At 38.3% G+C, this 27,746-nt stretch overlaps 1 protein-coding gene across 3 annotated transcripts in view; it reads right to left on the bottom strand.

The window, feature by feature from the left end:
• The window catches only part of LOC121356235 (oncostatin-M-specific receptor subunit beta-like), a 31,794-nt gene that overhangs the window by 3,318 nt on the left and 730 nt on the right, over positions 1-27,746 (bottom strand). For 2 of the 3 annotated variants that reach the window (XM_041472447.1, XM_041472467.1), the window contains 16 exons: positions 22,436-22,532; positions 18,009-18,166; positions 15,856-16,015; positions 14,012-14,293; positions 13,615-13,741; positions 12,213-12,370; positions 10,005-10,141; positions 8,560-8,713; positions 7,953-8,029; positions 7,320-7,542; positions 6,608-6,790; positions 5,309-5,410; positions 4,693-4,872; positions 2,874-3,038; positions 1,265-1,343; positions 921-993 (listed from right to left, as the gene is read on the bottom strand). In XM_041472447.1, coding sequence (XP_041328381.1) covers positions 921-993; positions 1,265-1,343; positions 2,874-3,038; positions 4,693-4,872; positions 5,309-5,410; positions 6,608-6,790; positions 7,320-7,542; positions 7,953-8,029; positions 8,560-8,713; positions 10,005-10,141; positions 12,213-12,370; positions 13,615-13,741; positions 14,012-14,293; positions 15,856-16,015; positions 18,009-18,166; positions 22,436-22,508 — 2,331 coding nt within the window. In that variant the 5' untranslated portion in view covers positions 22,509-22,532. Of the gene's footprint in view, positions 1-920; positions 994-1,264; positions 1,344-2,873; positions 3,039-4,692; positions 4,873-5,308; positions 5,411-6,607; positions 6,791-7,319; positions 7,543-7,952; positions 8,030-8,559; positions 8,714-10,004; positions 10,142-12,212; positions 12,371-13,614; positions 13,742-14,011; positions 14,294-15,855; positions 16,016-18,008; positions 18,167-22,435; positions 22,533-25,743; positions 25,859-27,746 lie in introns of all 3 variants that reach the window. The other variant, XM_041472457.1, reaches the window with a different exon arrangement.

Below are 27,746 nucleotides of genomic sequence, written 5' to 3'. Positions count from 1 at the left end.
AAAAGAAAGTGACCACTTTGAGGAATTCTAATATTCCCACACAATGTTTTTTAGTTTGCACTTTTCAAATAAATTAATTTGAAGGAAAACCTACGTAGAGGATGTTCAATGGATGCTGTATTTTATGTGAAATTTATCAGATTATTTATTTAGAGATTGCTTTTTTAAGTAAACTCACGATGACTGTATTTGAGGAAGGAACCACGTCCCTCTACTCTAAAGACCTTGCCAGGTGTTTGATGTGTGCTGGTTGTAAATTGAGGCAGAAGAAATTGGAAGACAGCAGCAGTCAGGTGTAGTTCACTCCTCGCTCTCCTGCTGCTGTTCAGAGAGCACCAGCAGCTCCACCTGTGCCAGGGCAAAGGCTTTGGAGCCCCCTGCACACAGCACAGAAGCAGCACTCCTCAGTTTGAAGGGGCTACAGAAGAAGCTTTTGCCAATCCTGCTCTCCCAGCCGGGCCTGGCAGAACCCCCTGCATCCTCCCAGGGCCAGCAAGTGCACAGCCCTGCAGTGTCCTCCTGAGGGCATTGGGGCAGACACAGCTCCCGGGCTGCAGGGCAGTCCAGCATCCTCTGGGCTGCTGAGTTCAGACAGTGCAGGGGTTTGAACACTAACTGTGGAGGAATCACCTGCTGATCAACGGATTTAATTTATTCTCCAGTTGCACATTTTCTTTTTGCAGTAACTGACTGCAATATAAGCTGGTCATTGCAGAGTCACATGAATGTCAAAAGTACAGTTTTCCACTAAATGGTAATATTACACTCTGTTAATTTGTGTATAATGATTAAATGTAGTCAACACAAAAACTGACAATAAGTTAATTTTTAAATGCAGTCAATACAAGAATAATATTTTTTCAAAATCTACTAAGGAAATAATGGACAAATTAAAAACGCTAGATTTTCAGTGATCTTACCTTAAACTCTTTGAATGACAGCACTTTGCTCTTGTTAGGACTAGGTATTACAGGACAGCACCACTCCTTCACCCTGGAAATAGAGACCAAAGCAAATGACATTTTTGTCCTCTTATAAAAGGACACACTACCAGCAGAAGCCACCCACAGATGTGTACAGGCACAGCAGCAGATGACCAGAAACACCACAAGCCAAGTATGTAAAGCATCCACACAACCAGACAGCCAAAGGAAGAAATGAACGAGGCCTTGCAATGGGCTGGAAGCAGCAAGCTGCAGCAGTGATTTGTGCATTAGATTAGTAATATCTTCTGTCTACAACAGAAACACGCATTACAACTTACCACTTCATCTTCCAGTGGCATATAGCTGCCACTAGGGTTGGAACTATCACTAGCAGGAATACAAAGTACAGCATGTTTGCTGTGGAAGAAAAATACTTTAAAATTTTGGGTTTAACTTCTCACATGTTAAAGTCAATATAGTTGAGTTTCTGGGGCAAAAATAACATCAAGTCTGCACGGGATGCCTACTGCTAACTCAGCAGTAAAACTGTGTGGTCCATGGTTGCAAGGTAGCTTGGCTGTAAGTTCTGGGATACATCTGTAAACCTTTAGACCTTGATTCCCTTTATCAGAATGGAATTATAACTAGATTGCTTTTTTTCCTTTTTTGCCCTCATATTGGCACCTTAGCTGTAAGAGTAATTTTCAAAAGTAAGGCAATGATAACCTCACTTAAGTATTGTTTCAGGTTTTCTCTCAGACCTGCAGAGAAGACAGATTTTTACTGTGAGACGTGAACAACATCTGTACTTCCATTTTGGACTGACCATAGCAAGAAAAACCCTACACAAGTGTTGAAGTTTCCTAGGACTTATGCTGATACAGGGATCGCAGTATTTCCTTCTAGCTGGAAGACAGCCTTGGGCTATGCTGTTCACAAACAGTTGAGGCTGCAGGTGGGTTGAGGGGAGCACCAGTTATTGCCTGCTCTCCCTCTGCCTTGTCCAGTGCCCTCGTGCCCTACACCGGAGAGTTTGTGTATCCCTACCACAAGCCACAGGAGGGAATGGACATGTTACATTCTCCTTGTATCTCTTTAGGGTTAATTAAGCATTTGTTTCTATTCTCTGCTTGGCTGTACAAACGTCTGGCTGGTTGATGAGAGCTAGAACTTGTGTGTTAGAAGCAGAACTGTACCTGTGAGGGTGCCATGATGGTCAGACACTGTAGTAGTCAGCCTAAAACATGGAGTCTCCTTGCATAAGCAAATGCTTCCCCCTTTCCCATCCCTTCCCCTTCATCTCCAACTCCAGCAAGTTTTTCAAAACCAGGCATCTCTAGTTTGGATCCTACGTTTCACAACCTGCTGACTGGTATTTTCAAGGGAAAAAGTTATGGGCAAATGATTTCCTCTTCTGCTTTGGTGATCAAATCTACCCAGTTAGCAAACTACTGTGCCCATGCCAACAACCCTTCTGTACTGACTTATGAAGGAGTGAACTTGGCAACAGTTTTAAAGATCAGTGAGAGTAAGAATCAACCTTAGAAGTTCAAGAGTCCATACAGGAATTACCTGTTTGCACACAAGTCTGTAGGTTTTCTCCTATATTAGAAAAACAGTTAAATCTAAATATAATTCTTCAATGAGTTCTTACAAACAGGACACACTAGGCATGCAAATGTTCATATATTGAGCTATTTCCCAGAAGGATATAAGACTTAAATAAAGATGTAAATTAGGCTTATTCTAAAGTTTAGAAAAAAATCCTTTCAACTTAGAAGTATCAAAATGCCATGTTGGTACGCTTGTATAATTTCTCAGTTGGATTCTTTCTTAAGTGAATGTTGCATCAAATTAAATGTTTTCCCTTAAGAAAGGAAGATTATTATAACATTTTAAATCATCCCATCCTTCTGCTAGGGGATACTATTCACAGCCAGTACTCACAGTTATATGGTGTATCTATGTATCTGAAGTTAACAATGGGAGTCTCTCCTCCACCTGTAAATGCTTTAACCACTATTTTGTATTTTGTGTTTGGCATCAGGTGTTTCACGGTGTATCTCTTTTCTTCTGGGTTTTCAATTGTGTATTTACATAGCTCTGATTCATCTAAAAGAAAACAGATCAGACAGAATGACTGGATCACAGAATGTTCTGGGTTAGAAAGGACACTACCAATCATCTAGTTCCACCTCCCCTTCTACGGGCAGGGACACTTTCCACTAGACCAGGTTACTCAGCCCCATCCAGCCTGACCTTGAACACTTCCAGACATCCACAGCTTCTCTGGACAACCTCTTCCAGAGCCTCACTACCCTCACAGCAAATCTTCTCCTAATAGCTAAGCTAAACCTACACACTTTCAGTACAAAGCCATTACCACTTGTCCTATCAGTACAGGCCCTGGGAAGAAGTCTCTCTCCATCTTTTTTATAAGCCCCCTGTTAGGTACTGAAAGGTTGCAATAAGCTGTCCACAAAATATTACAAAACCAGTTAACTAAAATAACAAAACATTTGCAATCTGCCTTCTTTGTAATTTGCACACTTTCTTCCAGGAAGTATGATGCATCCTGACTCACTGCCACTGGGCTGGACTCACATCCCTTCTAACTGGACTGGCCACAGCATTGCCCTCCTCTGGCAGACACTTAACAACTTGTTGTCAAAGAACCTTGTTTATTTTAATTTCTTTTTCCTTGAGCATTGTACCAGAATGATTTGAGTTTTGCCATTTCTTTTTTTTTTTACTAGACTCCTTTAGCCCTTAAGCTTATGTCAATTTATTTGAAGATAATCAAAAGCAAGAAACCTCTGCCTGAAAAAAGAACTCTTTTGCCTCTCTACTGTGCAACTCCCAAACCCCAGGGAGAAATGGGTTAGCTTATTTCTGCTGTTTTTCAGTCACACCCCTTGTCTGCTACCAGAAGCAGTGAAGCAGAAAATCTTTGATTTAAACTTTTTAAAGTGTAACTGGGATTACTTACAGAATTATGGTACTCATATGGTTAGTTCAGTTCTGACAAGAACTCTTACATAAGCCTCCCTCAGTTCAAACTATACTTTTCATCCTGGCACTAGTCTAATCAGCAGAACACAGGACATGACCTAAGCAGAAGAAGAGGCATGGAAAAAAAAATTTTTCTAATGTGTTGGAAGCATCTGAAAATTATAGTAGAGCAAAGTCATCTAGAGCAGTTTTGCATGTAGAACAGAAAGGTCTGAGATAAATTTGTGGCTTTGTGCCACTTCACAGTTCAGTTCTGCTAAAGGAACTCCACTGTAGAGTACACACACAAATACTTTCACTAAAAAAGAACTTACATGGGGAATTTATACAGTGCTCCAATTCTGAAGGAAATAAATTTTATCCCATGTGCTTCTAAAATACCCCAAATCCCAACAAGACTAACATGCCTATGACTTCTACCCAAGAAGACCAAAAATAGATGTTTTGCAACGTTCATCCAGAACTCACATCAAACGAGGCAGAACTCCTCCTATAGTACCAAAGTCTTTTCTGGAGCTAAAAAGGAGTCACGAACAACAGGATGTGGGCTGTAAATCACTATAAAGCCAGGAATCACTTTTACCTACCAGCACCTCAAGCACAGAGAGGAACCAAAAGCAACAGGTGTTGAAATATAGAGATGGCAGAATGAGGCAGCCAGACTGCCTAATGTGAACTTTCTAAGATGCTGCAATACCAACAAGTCTTCCACCTTATCAGTGACACAACCTTCTGTAGCAGAGAGCTCAGTTACCTGAAAGAATGTGCTTTTTTGATCCTTTCAAATTGCAGTTCCCTTGTATAGGTGACACATAAACATGGTAGCCCCTTACAAAACCAGGCTCTGACTCATTTGTGAGATAAGAGTCCCAAGACAGTGTTACTGAATCGTAAGTCAAGTCAACTTTTCTCACAATAGGGTCAAGACAAGGAGCTGGAAGAAAGGAAATTCGAGTTAAACTTGCAATTATTCTTCAAGACTGTTTTATCATCTGAAAAATCCATACTCCCATATGGTGTTTATATTTATATCTTTCTTGTATTTAAAAGCTGAACAAAGCCAAAATTTCTCAGCAAAGATGTCAGCTTCACGGAGCCTTCATGCATCCACCTAATACATGAAGCAATAACTGATAATCACAGCTTTGTTTAGCTCTCCTAATAAACATGGGCTCTACCTGGTCACTGCACTAGCCAAATATCCTCCATGTAGGACCTGTACGTTAATATAAAACATTTAAATGCCTCACTAAAGATACAGAAAGAACAAAAAACCTCCAATTTTATCTAGCTGTAGGAGGAGGTAATTATTCTATTTGTGACAGATCAATTTAGCAAATGCACAAACCCCAAATAAGTTGCCAACTTACGCAGCTCCCTGAGATAACCAATCTTCTTTTCCAGCAAGGAGGCTCTATTAGCAACAGATCCATAGATGTGGAATTTGTATCTCACTCCTGGGACAAAAGCAGCTAGAAAACAGTTGAACAAAAAAAGGCTATGGTTTGTCTTTCAATGTTACTTTTCTTTAATTGCTTCCTATCATAATAATATGATAATAATAGGTCAATAACCTATTAGACACCTTCTCTGAGTGCTATTGTGCTATTAAAGCAACTAAAGGAGACAGAGGGCAAACCAAATCTTGGTGTGCATTATGTGAATTAAACTCATTTATACTGTCTGAAAAAGAGAACTGGGAGAGAGGTTTATATAATTTTTTTCCCATACAGTATTCAAGGTGACTAAACAATAAACTCCAAATGCATCAAAAAGAAAGACAATTTCCTTTATGTTTCTGGCAAAGACAAAGGTTGTGTTTTGGAATATTTGATGCAGACACATATCCAGGTATCAGGATTCCTTGTTATCCTCACTGACACCCACTCCCATTCACATTAAGCAAGTGCAAACCACTGAAGAATTTGACAATAGTCTTCCCATGTGTTACCACAGTTCCCTTCATTACGTGCAGGTTTCCGTACATTTGTGTGAATTGAGGTGCAGTTCCAAATACTGCAAATTTATGTGTGTTCAATCAAATTTTGTTCAAACTACTTTCATGCCAAAGTGAACTATCAGCTTGAGAGACATCAGGAAAGCTAAATTCTTGCAGCTGTGGAAGCATATCAGAGCAACTCTGACACAGACAGAAAGGATTTAGGTCTACTGGCCACAAACAGGATAAAAAACATGCAACTGATCCTAAGCAAGGACAGGTGCTGAGACACATCATTTGTGGCACACTGACAGCACCAAACCTCTCAGTACACCGTGGGTTTAAATTGTCTGAGTCTAAACTTCTGATCCATGTTACAGCTAGGATAGAGCTCCCTTCTGCATCTCTCTTGCTAAATTATTTTAAATTCTTCATTAACCTTACCATCCTCCTTCAAGATGCTGCTATAAACCACTCAGAAGAGGTTTTGTCTAAAATACTGTGTTGACTTTTCTAATATAGTATGCTGCCTTCCATGCTGCTGGTAAATTTGTGGTGTCTAATTATTTTGGTAGGAAAAACATGATGTTACATGACTTTGAAGAATTACACCTGCACAGCACAGAATTCAATATTCAAAATATTAAAAAAATTGTTTCCTAAATTCAATTAATGCCCACAACTTGAAGGACTGCTGCACAGTCAGAAAGAATATTTGTTTGGCTTTCACCTGAGCTGATCACAGCACTGGAAGTGTTAGGTCCAAATCTCTTCCACTGCAAATCACAAGGCTGCAGCCTGGGGAAGTTACACCAATCAATAATGTAACTGTCATATATACTTCTGGGCTCCCAGGAGATGAAAATGCCATCACCTGTACCATTAACCTGTCCTTCCTTAAGCTCTTCAGTGCCTAGGAATAAACAAAACAGAATCTCTTATTATTGTCCTACATGACACTTCAGACTCATAAATGAAGATCAATACAGTTCCTATACTAACCAGTTGAAAACAACATAAAAGAGTTGCATTCCTTCACTAAATGACATTTGGGGTCTTTCACATGCTGAAAGCTGACAGCTCAGAAACATCCAGCAATTGTTATTACATATTCACAAAAAAACATCAGCTGCAGAAACCTAGAGTCACAGAGTCACAAGAGGCTAATCACACTGGCACTGGCAGCACCACCAAGGCACCCACTGCAGGTCTGAGGCCCTAGTTTTAGGCTAAATGTATTTTGCTCTTTGGAGATACTCTCTGCACATAAGCTTAATAAACATACAGCTGACACCTGTAGGAAAAAATACAGTTGTAATTTTCATACAGCAGTGGCGTGAGTTAAGAGGTAAGGTTAATTTGCTGCACAAGATGATAAATTATGTCTTCACTCAAAACAGGTAGAGACAAAACTCTAGTAATATAACTGAAAATACTCCTACTGTTATCTGTAGCTCTAGAGATGATCAATACTGAAGGAAGTGAAAAATTAACACTGTTATTTGCCATGATACTGATTCTGTAGGAATGGTTATCAATGAAAATCCTTGTGCTATTGTAGACTGAAGAAATGGATATTCTTTCAGGCTGGGAGCCATCTTCTATTTTTTCCCAGGTTACTTCATATGAAAGTATTCTTCCATTTGCTTGAAAATTTGGTGTTTCCTGAGGAAAAAAGTTATGGAGGACGAGAACAATAACTTAGTAAATTTTGCTGAAAAAATATGAGAGGATCATTCAGAATTTTAAATAACAGGATGTGTTACTTCTGTAAGAATATAAACACTTGTTTTGATACATTCATATATACTGGTAAAAATGGAAATGCAGAAGCCTTGGTCATGGGATCTGTCTTGTTCTAATACTTAGAAAAACAGCATTGTATGTCTGAAATTCCAGGACAGCATACCATCATAGCTACATATGATCTGAGATATTTTATATACAATCTGTTTTAGATTTGTAACAGACATGTTCATACTGAATTGCTATCAGCTGCACACAAATCATGGGAGAAATTTTCAACCCCTTTATGAAGGGCTTTTTATTTTTTTTTTTCTGTAGAGATGTCTCACCTTCCAGAACAAGGTCACATTTCGTCCCCTGAGAACTGGTGTAATTTCTCTCCATATGTCCAGTTTCCCTGATGGAGCTACAACAAATATAGCAAAACAATAAAATGAGAATGTTCTGGGTGTGGAAAAGATAGGCAGTTTAACTGCTTCCTCCCATTTGAAGAAATTCCACTCAAAAAACCTCCTTTTTCCCATCACTCCCAGGTCTTGCCCAAACGTTATCCTTTAACATAATTTTCCCTTTGTTCCTTTTTCTGAATTAAAGTCTGCTTAATTTCCCTAGAAATACTTTTTTTGCAGACACCAGACTCTTGTTCCCACCTCTGCACCATTCCTCCAGACCTCAAAGGGCACTGTAACTCTGTCCATCTTCCCAGTCAACTGTATTTCCCACTAGCTGCACTGCAGGAAATGTCTGAGACTAGCACATACACTGAAAATTATTTAAAAAGCCATCTTCTTGGAGTTTGCTTAGCTTGTTAATTTTATGCACGCAACAGGCCTCTGCTTTAGCCACACAATGGAAGAGTAACAACAAACAAAAAAGACAGGTGGCAAGCAAGGAACATCCTTCAAATTTTGCTTCTCAACATTGCACTGGACATACTTCCCTCCTTTGTTCTGGTGGTCAGGGGCTGGCTCCACTCACTCCACCTCCAGAAGTGCTTGGCCGCCCCGCAGTGCACCCTGGCCGTGTACTCCGTGTACGGCTGCAGCCCACGCACCGTGACGCGCCGCGAGTCTGCGACGGAGCCGTTGTGCTGCAAAACACAAAGACACAAGAGGCACAGCTCAGAACAGCTTCCTCAGCAAGGTGCTCTTGTCTGAGAAAATTGCTCTTCCTCTAGATGCTGCAAGAGCCAGTTAAGTGTCACTTGGGAAAGACAGTCATGGAACAGCAATCAAAAAAAGGCAAATAATGCACAAGATCAAAACAGTGGGAGATTCAAAAAGAGGGTTGGAAGCCCTGTGTAACCTCTGTGTAAATGTCTGAGTCACTCAGAACCCACCACATGAGTACTTTTTACATCCAGGAGGGAATTTACTGAAATCTTGGCCTCATAGAATCTTGGGCTATTACCTCATATAAAAGTAGGATGTTTTTCCAGATCTATGCAGAGCAATCTACAGCCACCTTCTCTTTCCATGTTTTTTTCCCAGCCTTTACCTCACTCTCTCCTAAGAGAAAGAGTGAGTTCTGGTAAGAGTCAAAAAACAAGCATGCTTTTAAGCCTCTCCTCAAAACTGTCTCCTGCAAAGGCCAGCTGCACTGGTCACTTGATCTGACAGCTACAATCTTAAGCTACAATCAAGACAGAACACAGCTTGACTGGGATCTGCACTGTGCCTTTTTAATGTGCTAGAGGCAAGCTGCCTTCTAAGAGCTACAGAGAGGTGACAGTAAATGGGCAGAGTCCACCAAGCTCACCATTTGTGGAAGAGGTGGAAAAAGATAAGGAATCCAGTCAATCTTCAAGGAGATTGAAGAGGAAGGGAAACAAAACTGTTCTGGGATTCCATCACTAGAAACCAGACTCTCTACCATCAACTACAGTCAATACCACACAGAAAAAGCTAGCACTGATACAAAAGAAACCTTCAACACTGCTCTGGTGAGTGTGAAATAGTATGAGCAAAAGAAACAAATCAAGTTTACCAGTAGCTAATATATATATATATATATATTTATATATATATATATATATAATATATTATACAACTTTACAACTATTAGGCCCTTCAGTGTTTTCAATACCTTCAACAAATCTCATAACCCATTCAGCAGAGCACTGAGCTACATAGTCAGACCAGTCACACCATGTACTTTTACCAGGGTACAGGCAGTGCTTGGAGTGTGAATTAGAGCAAACAGTGGCTGCCCATATGGACTGCATAATCAGTGTAGAGCTTGGGAAGCAAACAAATCCAGAAAATAGACACATCAACACAATCACAAGACTTACAGTGTATTTGTATTGCTGGGAAATTATTTTTTAATCACATCAGAAAGATCCTCACTATGTTTTTGTTTAGGACATTCAGATTTCATACCAGTTCTACTTTGCCATCAGGTTGGACCACTTCAGTCTGACAAAAGAGTTCAATTCCATTGTTTTCATAATTCCAGTGTAATGTCATTTCTGTATCTGTGCAATCTTCCCAAACCTGGAAAGGTGCAGTGGGATACACTGCCAATGGAAAATCTGAGTTAGCTCTTGCAAAGCATAAAATACATGCAATAGTATATTAAGATATTTTAGCTGAGTAGTAAAAGCAAATAAAAAATACAGATTTTTCTCCCAATCTAGAAGAAACACATATAAATTGTAAAACTTCATTTCAGAATGTAAATGTAAGTAAATGTTACACAAAGTTTAAACATCCCCTTGTAACTTAGAAATGTTTTAAAACATCATGGACAAAAGGAAGAGAGACATTTATTGCAGACCATTAAAATCCTCTACTTGAGAGCCTGGCAGAAGCTCCTGATGTAGCATGGTAACATTTGACACACTTCTACGCCCCAGAACTGGACTTCTTTGACAGAAATTTTATTCCCAATTCTAACACTGACTCCTGTCAGTAGTTACACTCTCGTAAGCAGTGCCAATGCTACTTCTTCCAAGAGATTTCTGAGGTCCTTTACTTCTGTTTAAGAGTATTCAGCAAGTGAAGTAAATCTCAAACTCTCCCATATTATCAATATAATAGCGAGGAAAGCAATGCAATGTGAGGGCATGGCAATGCAGGTGAGGGGTATGCTTACATCCTTGGCCATTTACCCTAAAACTTCACAAATTACATGACTGAATTACACTACTCCATGAAATAAAATTTGAGGACTTTCATACTGAAAAGAGTTTGCATTTGATATAGAAGGTCCAAACTACCACATGCAGAATTGGAAGCAATGGATTTACATTTTCCTTTAGTTACTGTCATCCTTTAAGTAAGGACAATTCTAATGTAAATATTTGCAGAATCAGAGAAAACATTAAAGGATTTTACAGGAATCACTACTTAAAACTCATCACACATACATAATTTCTTTAACTTGCAACTATCACTAGGACTGGAAAAAAAATTGTAATAAATTTTAATATATTTATCACATTCAATGTATTAAGTATATTAATTTTAATATACTTATCACATTGAATGTAAACTATTCTAGCCTGACTTCCCATGAAAACTGAGTTTATGACATTGTGTCATCTCCCTACAATCTGTCAGTTTACTTCTCTATATCTTGACCTGTTTCTTCCACTTCCAAACAATCAGATAATCAAATTTTAGAATTGTCATGCTTCTCTGGGACAGATCTAACACAGACATTTAACATTAAGTTCCTTCATATGAAAAAGTGTGGCTTGCAAATCTGTCAGCAATGCCTTTGGGGAAGGAAACAGTGCCAGGGTGCAGCAGTTTCACCAACAGGCTCCTAGGCTATTGTCCTGTCAGCTTCCAAGCTGCACAAAGCTCATGATGCCGCCTGCTTCTTCAAATAGGTAAGGCAGCCACAGGACCTGGGGAACACTGAAGAGGACTCAAGGAGAACTAAAAATACTGCTGGAGACTGAAGAAACACCCTGTTATTTTGAGGCAAGGGTAGGAAGGAGCTATGGGTTCCGGGGCACACTGAGATAAAGGACACAACCACCAGGGAAAAAGGAACCATAACCATTAGATACTTCTCAGAGAATAACCTGAACTACTCTTCCTCCCTTACAGTAGCACAGTTGTGTTTACTATCCCAAATTAGGAAAAAGAGCAGATCAGCACCATCACTTCTTTCCCAGCAATAGCTCTTACACATGTCATATCATACCAATTCTCAAGTAACCTACACATATATTTTGCTTAAACTCCCCATTTTATATCCTTGCATCATTTTGCTTTCTGGGGCTGCCCCCCGCTGTTTGCCGACCCGGGGCTGGCCGGGGTTCACTGGGAGGCACCCAGAGAGACGGAGACACTCTTCCATTAACCAGCTTCAGCAAAGCAGCAGATTTCAAAACATTAAGTGATCATTCCAAAAACCAAATCTGACCTTTGGAGTAAAGCTGTTTTCTGCTGCTAGTACAACTTTCCAAAGGTGAAAATGAAGAGAGAGCAGGTAACTAATAGCACAGGGACAGATAAGTAATTAAACTGTGAAGATAAAAATCAAGGACTTTCATACTTTAAACCGGGACACAAAAGTGTCTCAGAAGGAGCAAGAGAAAGCCCTAAACAAAGTCATAGGAAAAAACCCCTTACTTCTGTGTTTCACATCAAAAACATCTGTGGCAGTTTTCTTTCCCAGCGGGTTTTCCACAGTCACTGTGACATTCCAGATCCACTGCTGGCCTATATCCCAAGTGCATGAGCACCGCTTAGAACAACTTGCTTCACACAGAGCTGTTTTCTGGGATGACCTATCAGAGAAAGTGAGAGGTAGGAGGCAGGGCAAAGAGAGAGAAAGATGTTGTCCATAATATACAATCAGCATAGATCTTGGAAGCTTCTGATGTCCAACTAGAATACAGCATCATAAAAAATAAGGCTAAGGGGCCTTATATAAGAAACCACCCACTTCTTTCCCTTAGCTTGATGTATGATGAATACAAATACTCTTAAAATAAAGTTTCCTTTGAAATCCAGGCTTGTCTTTTTAAGATACAGCTACATTGCTTTTAGAAATTTCCTTATGGATATTCCAAATCAGAGACTTATTTGCAAAGACTTAAATAATTTACATGTTTATCACCAAGCTTTTAAATGAAGTTGTAATTTCAGCTGCATCTTGAAGTGCATCTTCTAACCTTCCATTTTTAAATCAGCATCGAAGTATCTTAATGGAAGTGAGTAATGCGAGAGCAGGAAAGTATGCACAATGCTGTCCTGTTTTCTGCTGAGATCTTCTGATGGAAGTTTGTTGTGATTATGAGTCCTGTCCTGTTCTATGAGTTTCCCTTTCTCTGCAGACCTTGCTGGAAAGCCCCGTTCCTCATGTAAGGGCTGAGTCTGATATACCACAGCTGTGTAGCCTTGACTCAGACTGCTAAGAGCTTTGAGAAAGTCTTCAGATTTTTTTTTTTTTAAATAAACAAGCCAGCTGAAACTACAGAAATTATAGACACAAGAAGGACATTTGAAATAGGACTGTCAGTGGCTCAAGGACTCAAGAAGGATAATATCAACATGTAAAGCTCTAAAATCCTAAAGGAAAATAACTAGGGAGGTTAAGCAGGCACAGTGCTAAGTTTGGGTCACATTAGTACCAATGGATCATGAGCACACTAATACTCAGCCTACCACCTGATCAGATCCTAGTTATCTGTTTGTTGTATGTGCTACCCGATAATTATGTTATACTTTTAAGTTACCTACATCCTGATTTCAGGGTGTCTTCATACATACTGGACAATATCCAAACACATTAACTCAAAAGAATGGTTAGAATGAGCTTTATCAGGCAGAACTTAATCTAAAGGACTACCAACTTTGTTATAGTTAGTTTGATTCAGAGCAGTTCTGCACTGCTCAAGCTTTGTTAAATAAGTGATCAGTGAGGCAGAAAAAGGCAAGGACCTAATTACAAAGACAAATCCACAGATTATAAGGGAAAGAAGGAAAGAAGGTGACTGGTACAGCACAGATCAGAGTTAATACAACTTACGTTTTAGACAAGGTGTATAGTGGTGAATTTATTCCATAGAGATAGGTCTCTTCTTCTCTCCAACTACATGTTACTCTTTTCATGTCTTGAGTTTGGCAGGAAAAATCTTTAGGTGCATCAGGTGGTTCTTGTCAGATGAAATAAAAAAAAACAACAACATCATGGCAGTCAAGGCAAAACTCATCAACATTTTTAATACATTAACAGGTTAGAAATACTGGTTAAATATGAAGTCTGGTTTACTGTAGGTGTTATTACTGAAATTACACTTATTCAATGGCCACTCTGCAGAGATAGTCAGGAAAACACCAAGAGTCAATAGCAATCAAATATTTTTATACTCCATTATCTTTCTTTAATACTCATTCATTCATTTATTCAAACTGTATTCACTTACTACCCACAAAGAAAGCTGCTTCATGTGACCGGTTATCCTCATCATAACAGTAGACATGAATGTTAGACCCTTTTTCATGCGACAGATTATTCACAGGGAGAAATCTGACTTGACTGTTTGTGTGGTTGACTGTGTTGTTAACATAAACAGTTGGGTACACGGTGAATTCCTTAATGGTTTGACCTTTCCCTCCTATGCAGCAAAGAGTGATATTAGAGCCTTCTGCTAAAATTTTTTCTTTTGGAAAGATTTGTGGTCCAATTCTATTTGAAGTGTCCAGGCCTGCAAATTAAAAAAACAAAAAAAAATTCAAAATCTGCTCAGGGCATCAGCCTTTGGGCAGAACACAAAACTAAGCATTTACTAATTGCTAATGTTATATTATTAAATTGCTAATGATATATTATCCATTCATAGACTTTTATTTAGTATTTTTCTTAATACAGAGATGAATTTTACATGTAATAATACCTTTCTCTTAAACTCATAAACATGTCATGTAGTCCAATAAACTACCTAAGAGACTAAATCTGTTTTACTGCCTTTCACTTAGAGGAAAACAAAAGTGTTCTGTCAAGAATTCTCTTTACAAAGGAACACCACCTCCTGCTCCTATGCACAGGCTGTTGCTTATATCCAAACCACCTGCTCTTGAAGACTTGTAGCAGGGGGCTACAAAAACATCATGGTCTGATGCTCATGCAGAGCTCAGCTAAGATGCGTCAACATTGACTGAATCAGACCAACGGGATAATCAACTTGGAATGAGACTCCCATAGCTTTCTATGTTGGACTGCTTGTTGGATGGAAAAGTTAGTGGAATTTAAGTGACTCACAGCTTTTTACACATATTGCACAGGTAAAATCTACTCCTAAGAATCTGATCCAAAAACCTGATGACATCTAGAGTTACTATCTTTCAGAGAGCTCTAAATCAGGTCTGCAATGTGAGATCAGTTTGTGACCAAGAAATAGTATTTTTGAGCTGCATCCACTTGAAACTGAAAAAATAAAATTTCCAAGATTGAGAAGGTTGTGGAACAAAAAAGAGTCTTGCATCTCACTGCCCATTATATAACAAGAGGGAGATGAATACCACAACCCAAGTATGAACACCTGTAATGCCTCTTCTGTTGGGAGACATGATGTCTCCAATATCTAAAAGCTCTTGCTACTCCAAATGAGTGTTTCATTATAAAATCACTACAGTGATGTTTTCTAAAGTGGTTACATATTTTGTTTAAACAAGATTGTCTGGAAGCCAAACTGCTCTAGTAAGACATAGTAATCCAAAAAAAAAAGATAAATTTTCTGATGTCATTAACTACATTATTGGTTCACTCCCTGTTTATCCTCATATAATTCGCAAGACATTCCTTCCAAATGAAGGAAAGCTTCCAATGAGCTGACTTGCTCCTTTCTCTCTGCTTCTGTAATACCAATTCAAGTTATGAATCCCAGACAAAAGCCACACATTCATCAGATCGTGATGCCAGCTAGCTCTGTGCTCTGTGCTTCCCCTCCTTTCCCTGAGTCTGGGCCAGGGATGTGCCTATCTAAGATCCCCCACCATTTCATGTACTACATGTGTGAGTAAAAAAAATGCTCTAAAACTTTTGGTCCACTAGCTTAGGAAGATAGTCTGCAAATTATAGCAACGCCTGAAGCACTTCTATTATTGCTGGCAAAATAGAAGGAACTGGTTAGTGCTTAGAGCAAATGGATTCTTGATGCGATGTCATCTCTCCTGAACTGTCCTACATGGTTACATTCACTGGTGAATTATAAACTAGCTTTACACTTGAAAAAAAAACCCCAATATTACAAAGTCTTGCTTTGCTTACCCGGGAGAGTCTCCCACAAACTCCACTGACTCCAGATTTTTGATGTTTCTGCCTTGCTCCTGATTCTCACATCATGTGACATACACTCCAAAGGTATGTCTGAATCCCATGCCCAATGAAGAGGCTTTCCCAATTTATCAAGTGTGACATTTTGAAACCCCTACAAACAAAAGCAGTAAGGAAAAGTACTGAAAACACAGCAACATGAAGATCTGGAAATACAATCAAAAGCAGTGTGAAAGCTCAAAGGTGAAAAATGCTTTTAAAAATTAATTTCTGAAAATCTGCTAGCTACATGTGATCTCACACTAAGTAACTAGTCAGCTAATTAACTGCTTACAGATCTGTACTAGCAGTGGCAGAGTGACTGATGTGCTGTGTATTTGGGAGTGAGACCCTGCTTCTCATGACATGGATTTGCTCTCAGACTCTCTGTAGGTTATTTGTGTCTGGTATTACATCAGCTGCTGCCTAAAAAGGCATCCTAATGCTCTGGATTACATATCCCTGTGGTGGAGCCACCATCCCTAGAGTGATTTTAAAAATGTGCAGATTCAGCATTTAGAGATGTGGCTTAGTGTGGACTTGGTAGAGCTGGGTTAACAGCTGGACTCAGTGACGTCATAGAGTTTTTCCAACCTATGAGATTCTATCATTCTACATGTTTTAGTACTTCTTATAGCAACCATTACAGATTCTCAACATAAAGACCTGTGCTGCTTGTATGATTTGTGCCAAAGCCCTGACTCACACTGAGCAGTAGAGAACTTCTCTCCAGTACTGCTTTCCATCAGCAACACCTGCACTTTCATATTACCACTGCTCTGACAAAAACTCTGCCATCAGTTCAAAATTTAATTTCTCCGTTATAGCCATGAGGAATGTGGCCATGGCTCTAGAAGTTATATAGGTTGTCCATGCTTTGATATGAGGAGACTCACAGAGCTTCTTTATTGGTACACATACTTCAGAAAAACACAGAAGGAAATAAATTCCTGTATGGTAGTGACATCCAAAATATCTTGTCATGTTTATTACGAATGACAGAACAGACTACTGTTGTGTTGCACTAAATAGTTTATTTAGTTATTCTTTTGCACTAGGTGATTGGAATTTTGCACTGAATAGTTTTCATATCGCACTAAGTGGTTGGTTTGTATCACATGGTTTGTTCCATTCTCCCCTCTCCCCCAAAACCCCAGTGGTGGTGGTCTTGCCCTGGGTTACTCCCTCCCCTTGCCCCTTCCATCAGATGTATCCCATTGGCTGTGGCCCCTCTCCTCTGCCCTCCCCTCCCTGGGTTTAAAATTTCCCATCATGAGAGACTCTTCCTCTTTTTCTCCTGGATGGATCCTTCACAGACCTCCCTCCTGGACGCTCTCTTTCCCAGGAGGTGTTCCACAATAAAGTTGTGGGACAACCATCCCGAGAAGAAGAGCGCCTCCCATCTTTTGCTTTTGTCCTTGTCAGATTGAAGCTGGGGGTCAGAGCTAGCCAAACAGGACTCCAAAAGCTCTCAAACTGACAGACTAAATCCCTGGATCTGAAACACTTTTACATCCTTCCAACAAGTTAATATAAATTTGTTGAAAGACACTTCAAAAAACCCAAAACTTAATTATTTGTAGCTATATGGCCCCAGTTACTGACATCAGGGTTTGATCTACACATTGAGCTAAAAATCCTATCCAGCATATCAAAGTGGTAAAAATCTTCAGAACTGCATAGAGCTCATTTGCAGTGAAAATGTGGTTCTTCAAACTCAGAGACAAAACATCACCAACTAGGGTGATGAAAGTAAGCTGCGATTTATAACAATGCCTATTTTATTTTATTGATCCCTGATTTCAGAAAAATAAGCCCTTTTCTGTTTTATGTATTTTCTGACATATAGCAACTCTAAACAAGCTAGTGCAGCTTTTCACTTTAACTAAGTTCTAAATTTTCTTTGGAGACTGCTCACATACAGAAGCCACAAAAAGAAAAACACCCAGAACAGGCCTAAGCCTATTATTTGGGTGATATCCTCTTCAGAAAATGTTGCTGGTTTAGATGCTAAGGATAACTACCAGGACAGGGACTTTGCAAAGAGACATCACTACATCTTCCATCATTGTAAATGACTAGTACACTTCTTTTCTAAGTACACTTACTGTCCTCACAGTAGTATTGATTCGACGGACTTGTATCTCAAAAGATATTGCCAGCTCAGCATCATGCGCTGACTTGGCAACATCCCATTCCACCAGCAGCTGCTGAAGATCCAAATCCTTGGAAACATTAAGGTACATTACTGGAAACACATCAGGCTCTAAGAGCAGAAAAAAGGGCACAGAAATGTTACTGTCTAGCTAAGTTACAAAGTAGACCTGAAAAAACAGTGGTTAGAGGTAAGATACATTCCACACCAGATGGTTCTGAAGGAAAAAACAAAACTGATCAGGACCTATGCTGATGATGACAAAAGGAAAGATAATTCTTCTTAAGGAATCAGCAGGCTAAAATGAGATTTCTGAATCTCACATAGCTCCTCACCATGATATTTAGTATGCTCTCAATTTACTAGCTGTTTTATGATAATACAGATCCATCCCTTTGTAATCTTATGAAGAGGAACAATATAATGTATTAAGAAGGACTAAATCCCAAAAAATCCCAAACCCCAGCAAGCCTTCATATCATTAGAACAGAAACTCTGGGCTCAGTTTTGATCTCTGACTGAATACAGACTAAAGGAGTTCATGCAAAACTGTTATTTGAACAGAATAGGATAAGGGTTTCCCTCCAGTAGCTAGCTTAGATCATAGTCTAGTATTAAGTGCATTCCTAGTTGCACTACACAGAGCTTAAGTCATGGCCATGGATTCTTCTACTGGAATTAGACACTTAGTTCTAACGGCACTTGCATATTTCTCTTGGTCTGGATTTAATTCCAGACCATGACATGATAAAGCAAAGTTTAAAAGTCAGACTGAAGTCCCTTTTGGGTGGGAAATAAAAGGCCCTGCAAGATTGTTCTGTGGAAAACTACAAATAACCCTGTAAGTGCTTCCTCTTTTTAGATGATTCCTTTGTGACCCCGCCCTAAAAACCCTAACTGTTGGAAGAGATGAAATATAGCACTCACTGATTTGTCATTTCTCTACTTCCTGAAAACTAAACCAACATAAACCCTGTAAATTTGATCTGGTTGTTAATGAAGCCAGGGAGCTGAAATGACTGAATAACCAGGCTTCTTCTGGCACAGGTGCTTTCCAAGGTGCTTCTGCTTGTTACAAAAGGACAAGGTCAGAATGTTTCTCCTAACCAAGACACAGAAAAAAGAGACACAAAATAGCTACACCTTTTAATAAAATAGAACTCATTCTCTGCATTCCTGCTACATTACAGCCAGAATCATCAGGGACACAATGGATTGAGTGACCTCAGCAGCCCCCTCTCACAAAACTGCCACCTCCACTCCTGTCTCCCAGAGACACTTTGCCCACTAACTACCTGAAACTGTATCACTAGCAGAAACACAAGCATTCAGGAGACTTAGACTGAGAATCTACATTTTGATAGATGCTTCTGGCAGCCATCATGTATCCAAATCATTCTGCAATTTATCCTGGAGTATCTGCATTACCCTAACCTCTGTACAGCAGTTTTCTGACATAGGGATTTTTACATTACAAGAAGGGAATGAAAGGCTCAAGAGAAGTAGCAGTTATAACAATCTCTGGTCAATCAAAGGAAGCAAATAAAACTTTATAAGCATATTTCTTTATTATGAGAATACAGACACTGACACAACTTTGTTGTTTATATAAGCCCAGACTATAATTAAAGAATAAATGGAGGAAAGAAAGTACAAAGTTACTAAAAACTGCTGGAAGAAAGGGTTCTCTTTTACAAAATCATCCAAAAACTCTGTTGGGATATTTTTAATCTATTCCATTTTCAAGGGTACTAAAAGGCAGAGCAAAATGAAAACCATATGCTTTCCATCTACAGAAACCTACTGGTATGGGCATCTTCAGATAAGCTTGGAGAAGAAATCAAGTTTAACTCATTAAATACATGGTCTTAGAACCAGGACTGTGGTATCTTCAAGTGTTTTGGAGAAAGAAATATATGCAACACACCTTCTATAAAGTCTCATTGCAGTCTTAATATATAATTACCAGGAAATGATTAACACATAAATTTATGTGAAAGCAGAATTGACAGCCTTAGTGTCTCTGCAAGGTAAGTGCAAAATGTTTCACATGCAGAAATAAAAGTTCCTTTTTGGCTGTGGTAATGACACGGTCCATAAAAAGTATATCTGCTGCTTCATAGCTGTCTTTGCCTATCAGTTTTATACAGCCATAAGGAAACCCAGTACCTGGGTTTACTGTCTGAAACTGAATAAACAAGGTGGAAGGCTTGGGGGTAAATTTCACTGAATGATGACAGAGCATCAATTTTACGTTTTACCGGAAAAAAGAAATATTATTAGCTTCACTGCCAACAACTGACTAGGCAAGGAGCCAGAACAACCGAAACAACACAGTGATTCATAAACTTAACTGTGGAAGTGGATTATCACTTTATTTTGGGAAGATAGGACAAAACACACTTCATTTTCCCACATTCTCCAGACTTTTACCATCAAAACAAGATAAATGCTTGGGATTTAAACAAGTTAAAATCCCACTTATGTTACAGAATTGACTGTAATGTTGTTTGTCTCCAGTATTCTAGCCAACCTTACTTGTATGTTCATCATCTGTTTACCTGAAGCACCGTGTACCAAATCTCTTGGGGGATCTCATTTCCCATACACAAGCTGATCTAGAACTCTGGGCCTTGCTGTCTGCTGTTTTTCTGTCTGCACTGCTGGAGCAACAGAGGAAGAAAGGAACTGGGGGAAGGAAAGGGCCCTGCTAGTCTCTCAATGAAATTCAATGGCACAAAGTAGGAGTACAGGGAAAGAAAATAAATACACCTGAAAGAAAAGCCAGCCAGCTGGCAAAAACCCTTTTCTTTTTCAGGGTACACCATTAAAATAAACTTCTGCATATCTTCTGAATTTCCCTATCCTCTTTCTAGCAAATTCTAATTGCAAGTGTCACTATTATACCTACTGCATTGATGATGAGCCTGCATCTCCTCTCTGCATCCGTTTCTTTTTGTCCAAATGAAAATATCATCCCGTTTTTTGCCATAAAGAATACTTCCACCTGCCACACTTAATTAGCTTGATAAAAGAACTGCTAAGGTCTTATTAGTTTCTGTTTTTTCTCCATCTGTACAACTGTCCCTACATTACCTCTCTTCAGCTAGATGACATATCACTTCACACCCCACACTATTTTGTTTTCTTCAGAATCTGGCATAAGACAGTCTAGATCATCAGTTGGAGCTTATACACAGTACTAAAAAATGGAAGAAACAATATAGTTAAGGATATATCCAAAATATTGATGACCACCAACTTACAATGTAGGTATTAAAAGAATTTTGCAGCGTATTTTTGACATGTGGAAGTATTTGCAGTATTCACAGATACAATATTCTCTCCTAGAAAAATTAAGTGATCAAGGCATCTTAAGACTTGTTTTAACTTGCAAGCTAACTCAAGACTATACAAATAGTTATGATTAACAACAGACACTAATTTTATTCCTGAAAAATTGCATGTGAAAACAAGTGACCAAGTTACTGCAATGAAGTAAGTGTTTGGACTTGCCTGCATTACAAAGTTGTGCCATTCTAGGAGCCCTAGTAATAAGTCTCAAAACTGAGACTTGCGTGAGTGGTGTGTGAACACATGAATTTCAAGGTTGAAGAGAGACAAAATGTCTCAAAGACATATATTTCAGTATGATAATAAATATATTTTAAAAACCCCAAACATCTCTCTTCCTTCTTCATCAACTTTAAAAAAAGGCAATAAAATTTCCATAATGCAGACTAGAACCTGGTAAGGTCTGCCTTCTTAGTGGTGGTCACAGAAAGATCAATTAAGAATTTTCTTTTTTCTTTTAACCAAGACATACCCAAATGCTATTTGCTAATGCTAGCAGCAAGTACACAAGAAGTGTTTTTTACCTTAAAATACACAGCCTTTTGAAAAGTTATCATTATATTCAAGTATTTTCCCTTCAAATATGCATATATGCTTTTTGTATTTGTATTGGATAAGTATGTGAAGCGTAAAAAATTAAAATCTGGTCCTGGAATCTTGTGGTACAATCAGAAAAGCTAAAGTTTTCAGAGATGAGACAAAAAAAGAAAGGAAAGAAATAAAAAACCACAAAATTTGTCAAAGAGGAAATCAATTATTTGAAGATGACAGTACAGATCATAGGAGAAAGAGGAGGAGAAAATAAATAAATACACTTTGGCTTCACATCATTCCAAGTTGTTGATTCAACAGGCAATTTTGCATAACGGGGTTACAAAAGGTAATAATGAAAGTTGCTCCATCACCTTACCAAAGAGAATAATTTGAATAAATGTGTGACATGTTGCTTGATGAGAGACCTACAAATCAGCAAGTTGAAAGCTTCAGTTGCTTTCAAATAAAAAAATCAAACATTCAGACATTTACCTTGCTGTGAGTATTTAGTGTAGCATGTCCTCAGGGGGAGCAGTACTGCCAGAATCATGAAGTGATTCATCATTCATCTATCTTTTCCTGCATAAGACTTAACAGCAAAGAAAACATTTTTATTTATTTGTTTCTTTCAGGAGAAATACAACATGCCAAACAATAGTCCAGATAATATTACTATATTTAAGAATTAATAAATAAAAGCCCAAAACCCAATCACACAGACTCCAGGAAGCTAAAGAGAAATTCAGGAAGAATGCACAAAGGAAGATAAGGAATGAAAAAAGTAAACCTCTTGCTTTTCAGATCTAGTTATAGAAAAGTAGCATTATACTCAAAAAGTTCAATTGAGTCTAAACAAATAAATCACACACTTTAAAGTTTTTTATCCACTTATTTCAAATAAATATTGAAGTAGAACTTTGCCCTAATATATTTTGGCTTTCTTCCTGCACAAGTAAGAAGATATCCATCCTAACAAGGGGAAAAGAGTATTAAAGGTGCAAAACACCTTGTGATTTCTGCCCCACCTATAGCCTGACTGATGAATCCAGCAGACTCCTCTGTCAGCACCCAGGACACTATATATGGAGGGCTTTAGACTGGAGCTGAAACACACATATCAAGTCTTAGCAAGTTCCATTCCCAGATGGATTGTCATCTCAAGAACCACAGAGTTCTATCTCACATTCCATTTACAGCTTTGACACTCACGCTGTGCCAGGATGAAACTCTTGCACTTGCACAGCCCAGTTCTGGAGGACTGATCGTACGTTAGATTTCAGAAAACATGAATCACTTGCAAACTCCTCCACGCCAAAGGGAAAGCTAAACATCAGGCTGCAGAATGGTTAAAGCTCTCAGGCACAGAGGGTACAAGGAGTACAAACAACAGGAACAGGACAATGGATACAGCTATCTTCAACATAAAACTTGTACATTTTACATTTCTGAAGCTGTGCAGAATACTGATAGTCTTCTATCACTACTTCCACAACAGACGTTGCAACTGCTTAGCAGGAGATAACCAAAATGACCTGTCCCCACTAAAGCTAAGAACAAAACATTTACAGATTTCAGAAAGGCCAGGAATTCGCTACAGAATTTATTTCTAGCAGAAAACTTCTGATTTAATGCCTCAGAGCTGCAGACTCTTAAGTCTAATAAGTTCAATTGAATTAAATGGTTTTGAGAAGCTCTGAATTCCTCTGAAGGATAAAAAGAAAGACTTCAAACTTTTTTCTAAAGTGTGCTTATAAAGGTTACACAAACGCTGTAGAACAGTCCTGCATGCAGCATTGCAACCCAGGGCTCGATGCATACAAGCACCCTTGCTGCAACATGCCCAAACTTCTCCTTGTGAGGTCAAACGCTTCACATGCAGGCCCCTATTTACCAGGTGAGTGTTGTCTTGCCTAATGCATAAGCTTCCGCAGTCTTTCCTGCCACTAAACAAATACCCTCAGAAGTATTTATGTAACACTAAGATCCATGTATGAAAAATCTAAATATTCTTGAGAAGCTAGGCCAAATTCACGTGCAACTATTAGATTATTCCAAGAACTGACTTAGGGAAATCTTTTTTTTTTCCTAGATTTTCCAAGGGTTTTTTAGCACCTAAAAGTGAAAATAATTGGTCATGTATTGTCTGGAATAAACAAGACAATATAGAGAAGAGAGTGATAAGTAAATGACACAAAAAAAACTCTTCCAAGGCAGATCATGTTAAAATTTCTGCTAACTCCTTCAGCAGATTGCTGTTTTCAAGTGGTATGAAATTATATTAAGATACAAAGCCAAATCTTACAAACCTCTTTCCCCTCTCTTCCCCCATCCCAGGAAAAATGTGAAACTAAATCTGTTTTCGAAGTCAAAGGATGAAACTCTGTGCTCCAAGACAGGTCAGTTAGGTTCAGCAGCATATCTCCTGACTTAATTATACCAGCATGATGAAAATCTGGCCCTGCAAGACTCCTAATTTTGTAAATATCTTTTGGGTTGGACACACAAACTTTGCCCCATTGGTTATGAATATTTTAAATTCAACATTAAAAACACTGGGGTGGTACTGCAGAATACTGAAATATTAGACTATTTGTTTAAGTTACTTCCTATTTGGAAAATAAACCCAAACTTTTTTATGCTCTTAAGAACCATTCTCAACTATTATGAAACCGATGTCTAATTTAACTATCTAGCTCCAATCATTTACACCACCAGTTCACTAATGGCACAGCCTAGATCACTTTTATTGATGCAAAAGCCTTATGCTACTATAGTATAATATAATAAATGATTACCAAAATACAATCATATTTTAGATAGTGACAATGGTTTTCACTATTCGATATGTTAGTAATCTAGTTTAATAGTGCATAATAAATAAATTGTGGTAATACATGCACTTGTAGGTAACAAACTGGTTTTCATGAGAAAAGTTCTAGAATTCTCTAACAAAAGAGGATATGAAGTAATTTTAAATAAATTGAACGCTAGTTGAGAAAAAAGAAATAGGGTCCTTAGCAATATTTTTAATTAAATCCTCTTTATTCAGAAACGTCTGCCTGTGAATTAATCACACATAACAATTACCACCAACGAATGTCAAGCACTTATACTGTATTATCAATAATTAAGTACTTTTATAAAATCATCATTTATAAGTCTGTGACTTGGCTACAGTTCTACAAAATACATTACAAATTTAATAAAAAAACCCAAACACTAACAACAGCAAAATGATGGTAACAGATTAACAACACCCTAAGTGAAAATAGAACCACAAAGGGAATGAAGACAGGTAGCCAGAAAAGAGGAGATGATGAGTAGCAAGTTGAAGTCAGTTTGGCATAAAATGATCTGGCAGAACTACAAAAGTTAGCCGAATAACAAATCTTTCATTTTTAGTGTACATTCTTTCCATTCTTAAAAAAACTCAAATTCTCTGGAGGAATAAAGCAGACTTGCTTGGTTTTGTCAGGCTGCAGGCTAAAACACTAGTTTTTTTTCCTTCTTCTTCTTTTTCTTTTTTTTTTTTTTTTTAATCATAACTTCATAGTCTAATTATAATTGTCCTGTGGGAAAAATGTAACCTGAGATGTGACAAAACTGATACAGAGGGATTCAGGACTCCCCTGCCTATCTTGAAATTAATCAGCACTGATAGATAATTCAATATAACACAATTATTTGGGAGACCTGACAGCAATTGAAATAATAATATTCAGCAGCAACAGAATTGTTCAGATTAAACACAATTAAAGTGGAGTCATTCAAGAAGTGGAGACAGCACAGGAGTAAATTACCTTTGAGAAAATGAAATTTCCTTAAGTAGGTGGTCTGTGAATATTTTAAATAAATATCTCCAGGTAGACTATTTCTCCTTCAGAGCTAAAGGCCTGTTACACAATCCATAAAGTCCTGTCCAAGCCAATGTTTTTGTGATGCCATCCATGAAATTAAAAAGAAATTCTCATTATTTATCTAGTAAACACACCAAAGATGAACATTTCATCAAACACCACTTCAAAGTCACTGAAGCACCAAAATCCAATTGACTAGGATTTGGACCTATACAGTGCACATACTGTTGCAGCACCTAGAACCTGTGTGTGTCAGGAAAAGAAGTCCCTGTTATGAACATCTAGTCAAAGCTGACTGCAGATTTAATCTGTTTTGCAGCAATCTTGCCAAGCACATATTTCAAATCATACTTACTACAACTTTGTTTTCTCAGTGCCCTTTGCTTTGCTTAATTAAAACAGCTGCCAGGCACAAGCCAAATCCTTAAATGAATCTGAGCATGTACACAGGCTGAGAAAAGAAATGTTTTCAGTTGCAGAATACTTAATCTACTTAATGGAGAGTGCTTAGATATTAGATATGGATACCAGCTCATGAACACAATAGACTGAACAAGTTTTTCTAAAGCAGACATGGAAGAAGACTGTCAATGAGGCAAATCAAGTAATAATACATATAACACTGTTCATCCTATGTTGTTATTCCCTCTATTTCATAAACTAACTGAGGATCAGAATCACAATCCAAGTTTCTACCACACAACACAACAGTGATAACACAAGTGACATTTCAGAGCCCAAATCTAATAAACTCTATCCACAGCCTACAAAGAGGCACCCCTAGAAAGTAAGCAAAGCACAGGTAGGCTAATCCTCCTGATGAGGTTTCCTGTCTCCTAAATAAAGAGATAACTATGTAACTGTCAAAAGGAGCTGGAAGTCCCTAAGTCAATGATTTGTACAAAGACTCTACAACACTGAGTGCCTCTGCCCTCCTGATTTCTGCAATTCCCAACAGATCCCTTGCAAAACCAACAGTGCAGAGCTGACATCCAACTAAGGCAGTTTCCTTCAAACAGGAACTGTCAAGTCACCAGGAAGCTATGGGGTGTTGGTAAAGTAGTGTCTCCTAAAACATTCCAGATAAATAGATCCTTTCTGAAAACAAAAAACACACTTTATACAGAAAATTGAAAATTTGATTGTCAACAATCCTGAATGCTAAAAAGAAAATTAATATCTGAGACACCACATTCTAAAGTGGATTAATCTTTCCTTTAGTCCTTGTACTTGCTTTTTTCTCCCAAGCAATTTTAAAGGTGGTTTCAATTACACTTAGTACACAAAAATATATCTGTGTATTCGACACTGAAAGCTCCTAATAAACCTTGTAGTTTAATGGCTGAGCAACAAGTTTAAAAGGCTGCATAAGAAAGAAAGAAAGAAAGTAATTTCTATAATTAAGGTCTGATACACATGTAATGATTTGACGACTGCGGGGTAGCTTTGTCTCCTGTGTTTTGATAAACAGAAAGCTCTTTGATGCATGCTATTGCTTTTCTAAAGAGCTCTGCCAAAATAAAAAAAAAAAAAAACCATGTATTTCATGGTCCCACAAAGACAAGACTCCAAACAAAAAAAAGCAGTTAAAATAGGGGGGAAATGGGATCTAAAATTATAAAGCAATTAATGAACTTGAGAAAACTGCTCCTGCTCCATCAGAAAAGAAATGTCAGCAATTGTAGGGAAGCTGTTTATCAAGCTTATCTACTTGTACCTCTGTTAGGATCTATTTGGTTTGCCCTGCTGGAGTTTGGTCCACGCATGCAAAATTTAGAAAAAATGAGAGGCAAAAAGGTTATGCCAAAAAAATAGTCAAACTCCAAAAACTTCAGGAACCACACTGGAATTTATGCTTTCTAGTTTACTCAAACAGCCTTGAAATCAAGCAATGGATTTCAGCAGCTTAAAAGAAAGCAGGAGCAACAAGTTTTCTCTGTATGATG

Source organism: Pyrgilauda ruficollis, unplaced genomic scaffold (assembly GCF_017590135.1).
Source record: "Pyrgilauda ruficollis isolate IOZ18807 unplaced genomic scaffold, ASM1759013v1 scaffold108, whole genome shotgun sequence".
In the NCBI taxonomy this organism is placed as follows: domain Eukaryota; kingdom Metazoa; phylum Chordata; class Aves; order Passeriformes; family Passeridae; genus Pyrgilauda; species Pyrgilauda ruficollis.
The sequence above is the reverse complement of the archived record's forward strand: the minus strand, read 5'-3'. Positions and strand labels throughout refer to the sequence as shown.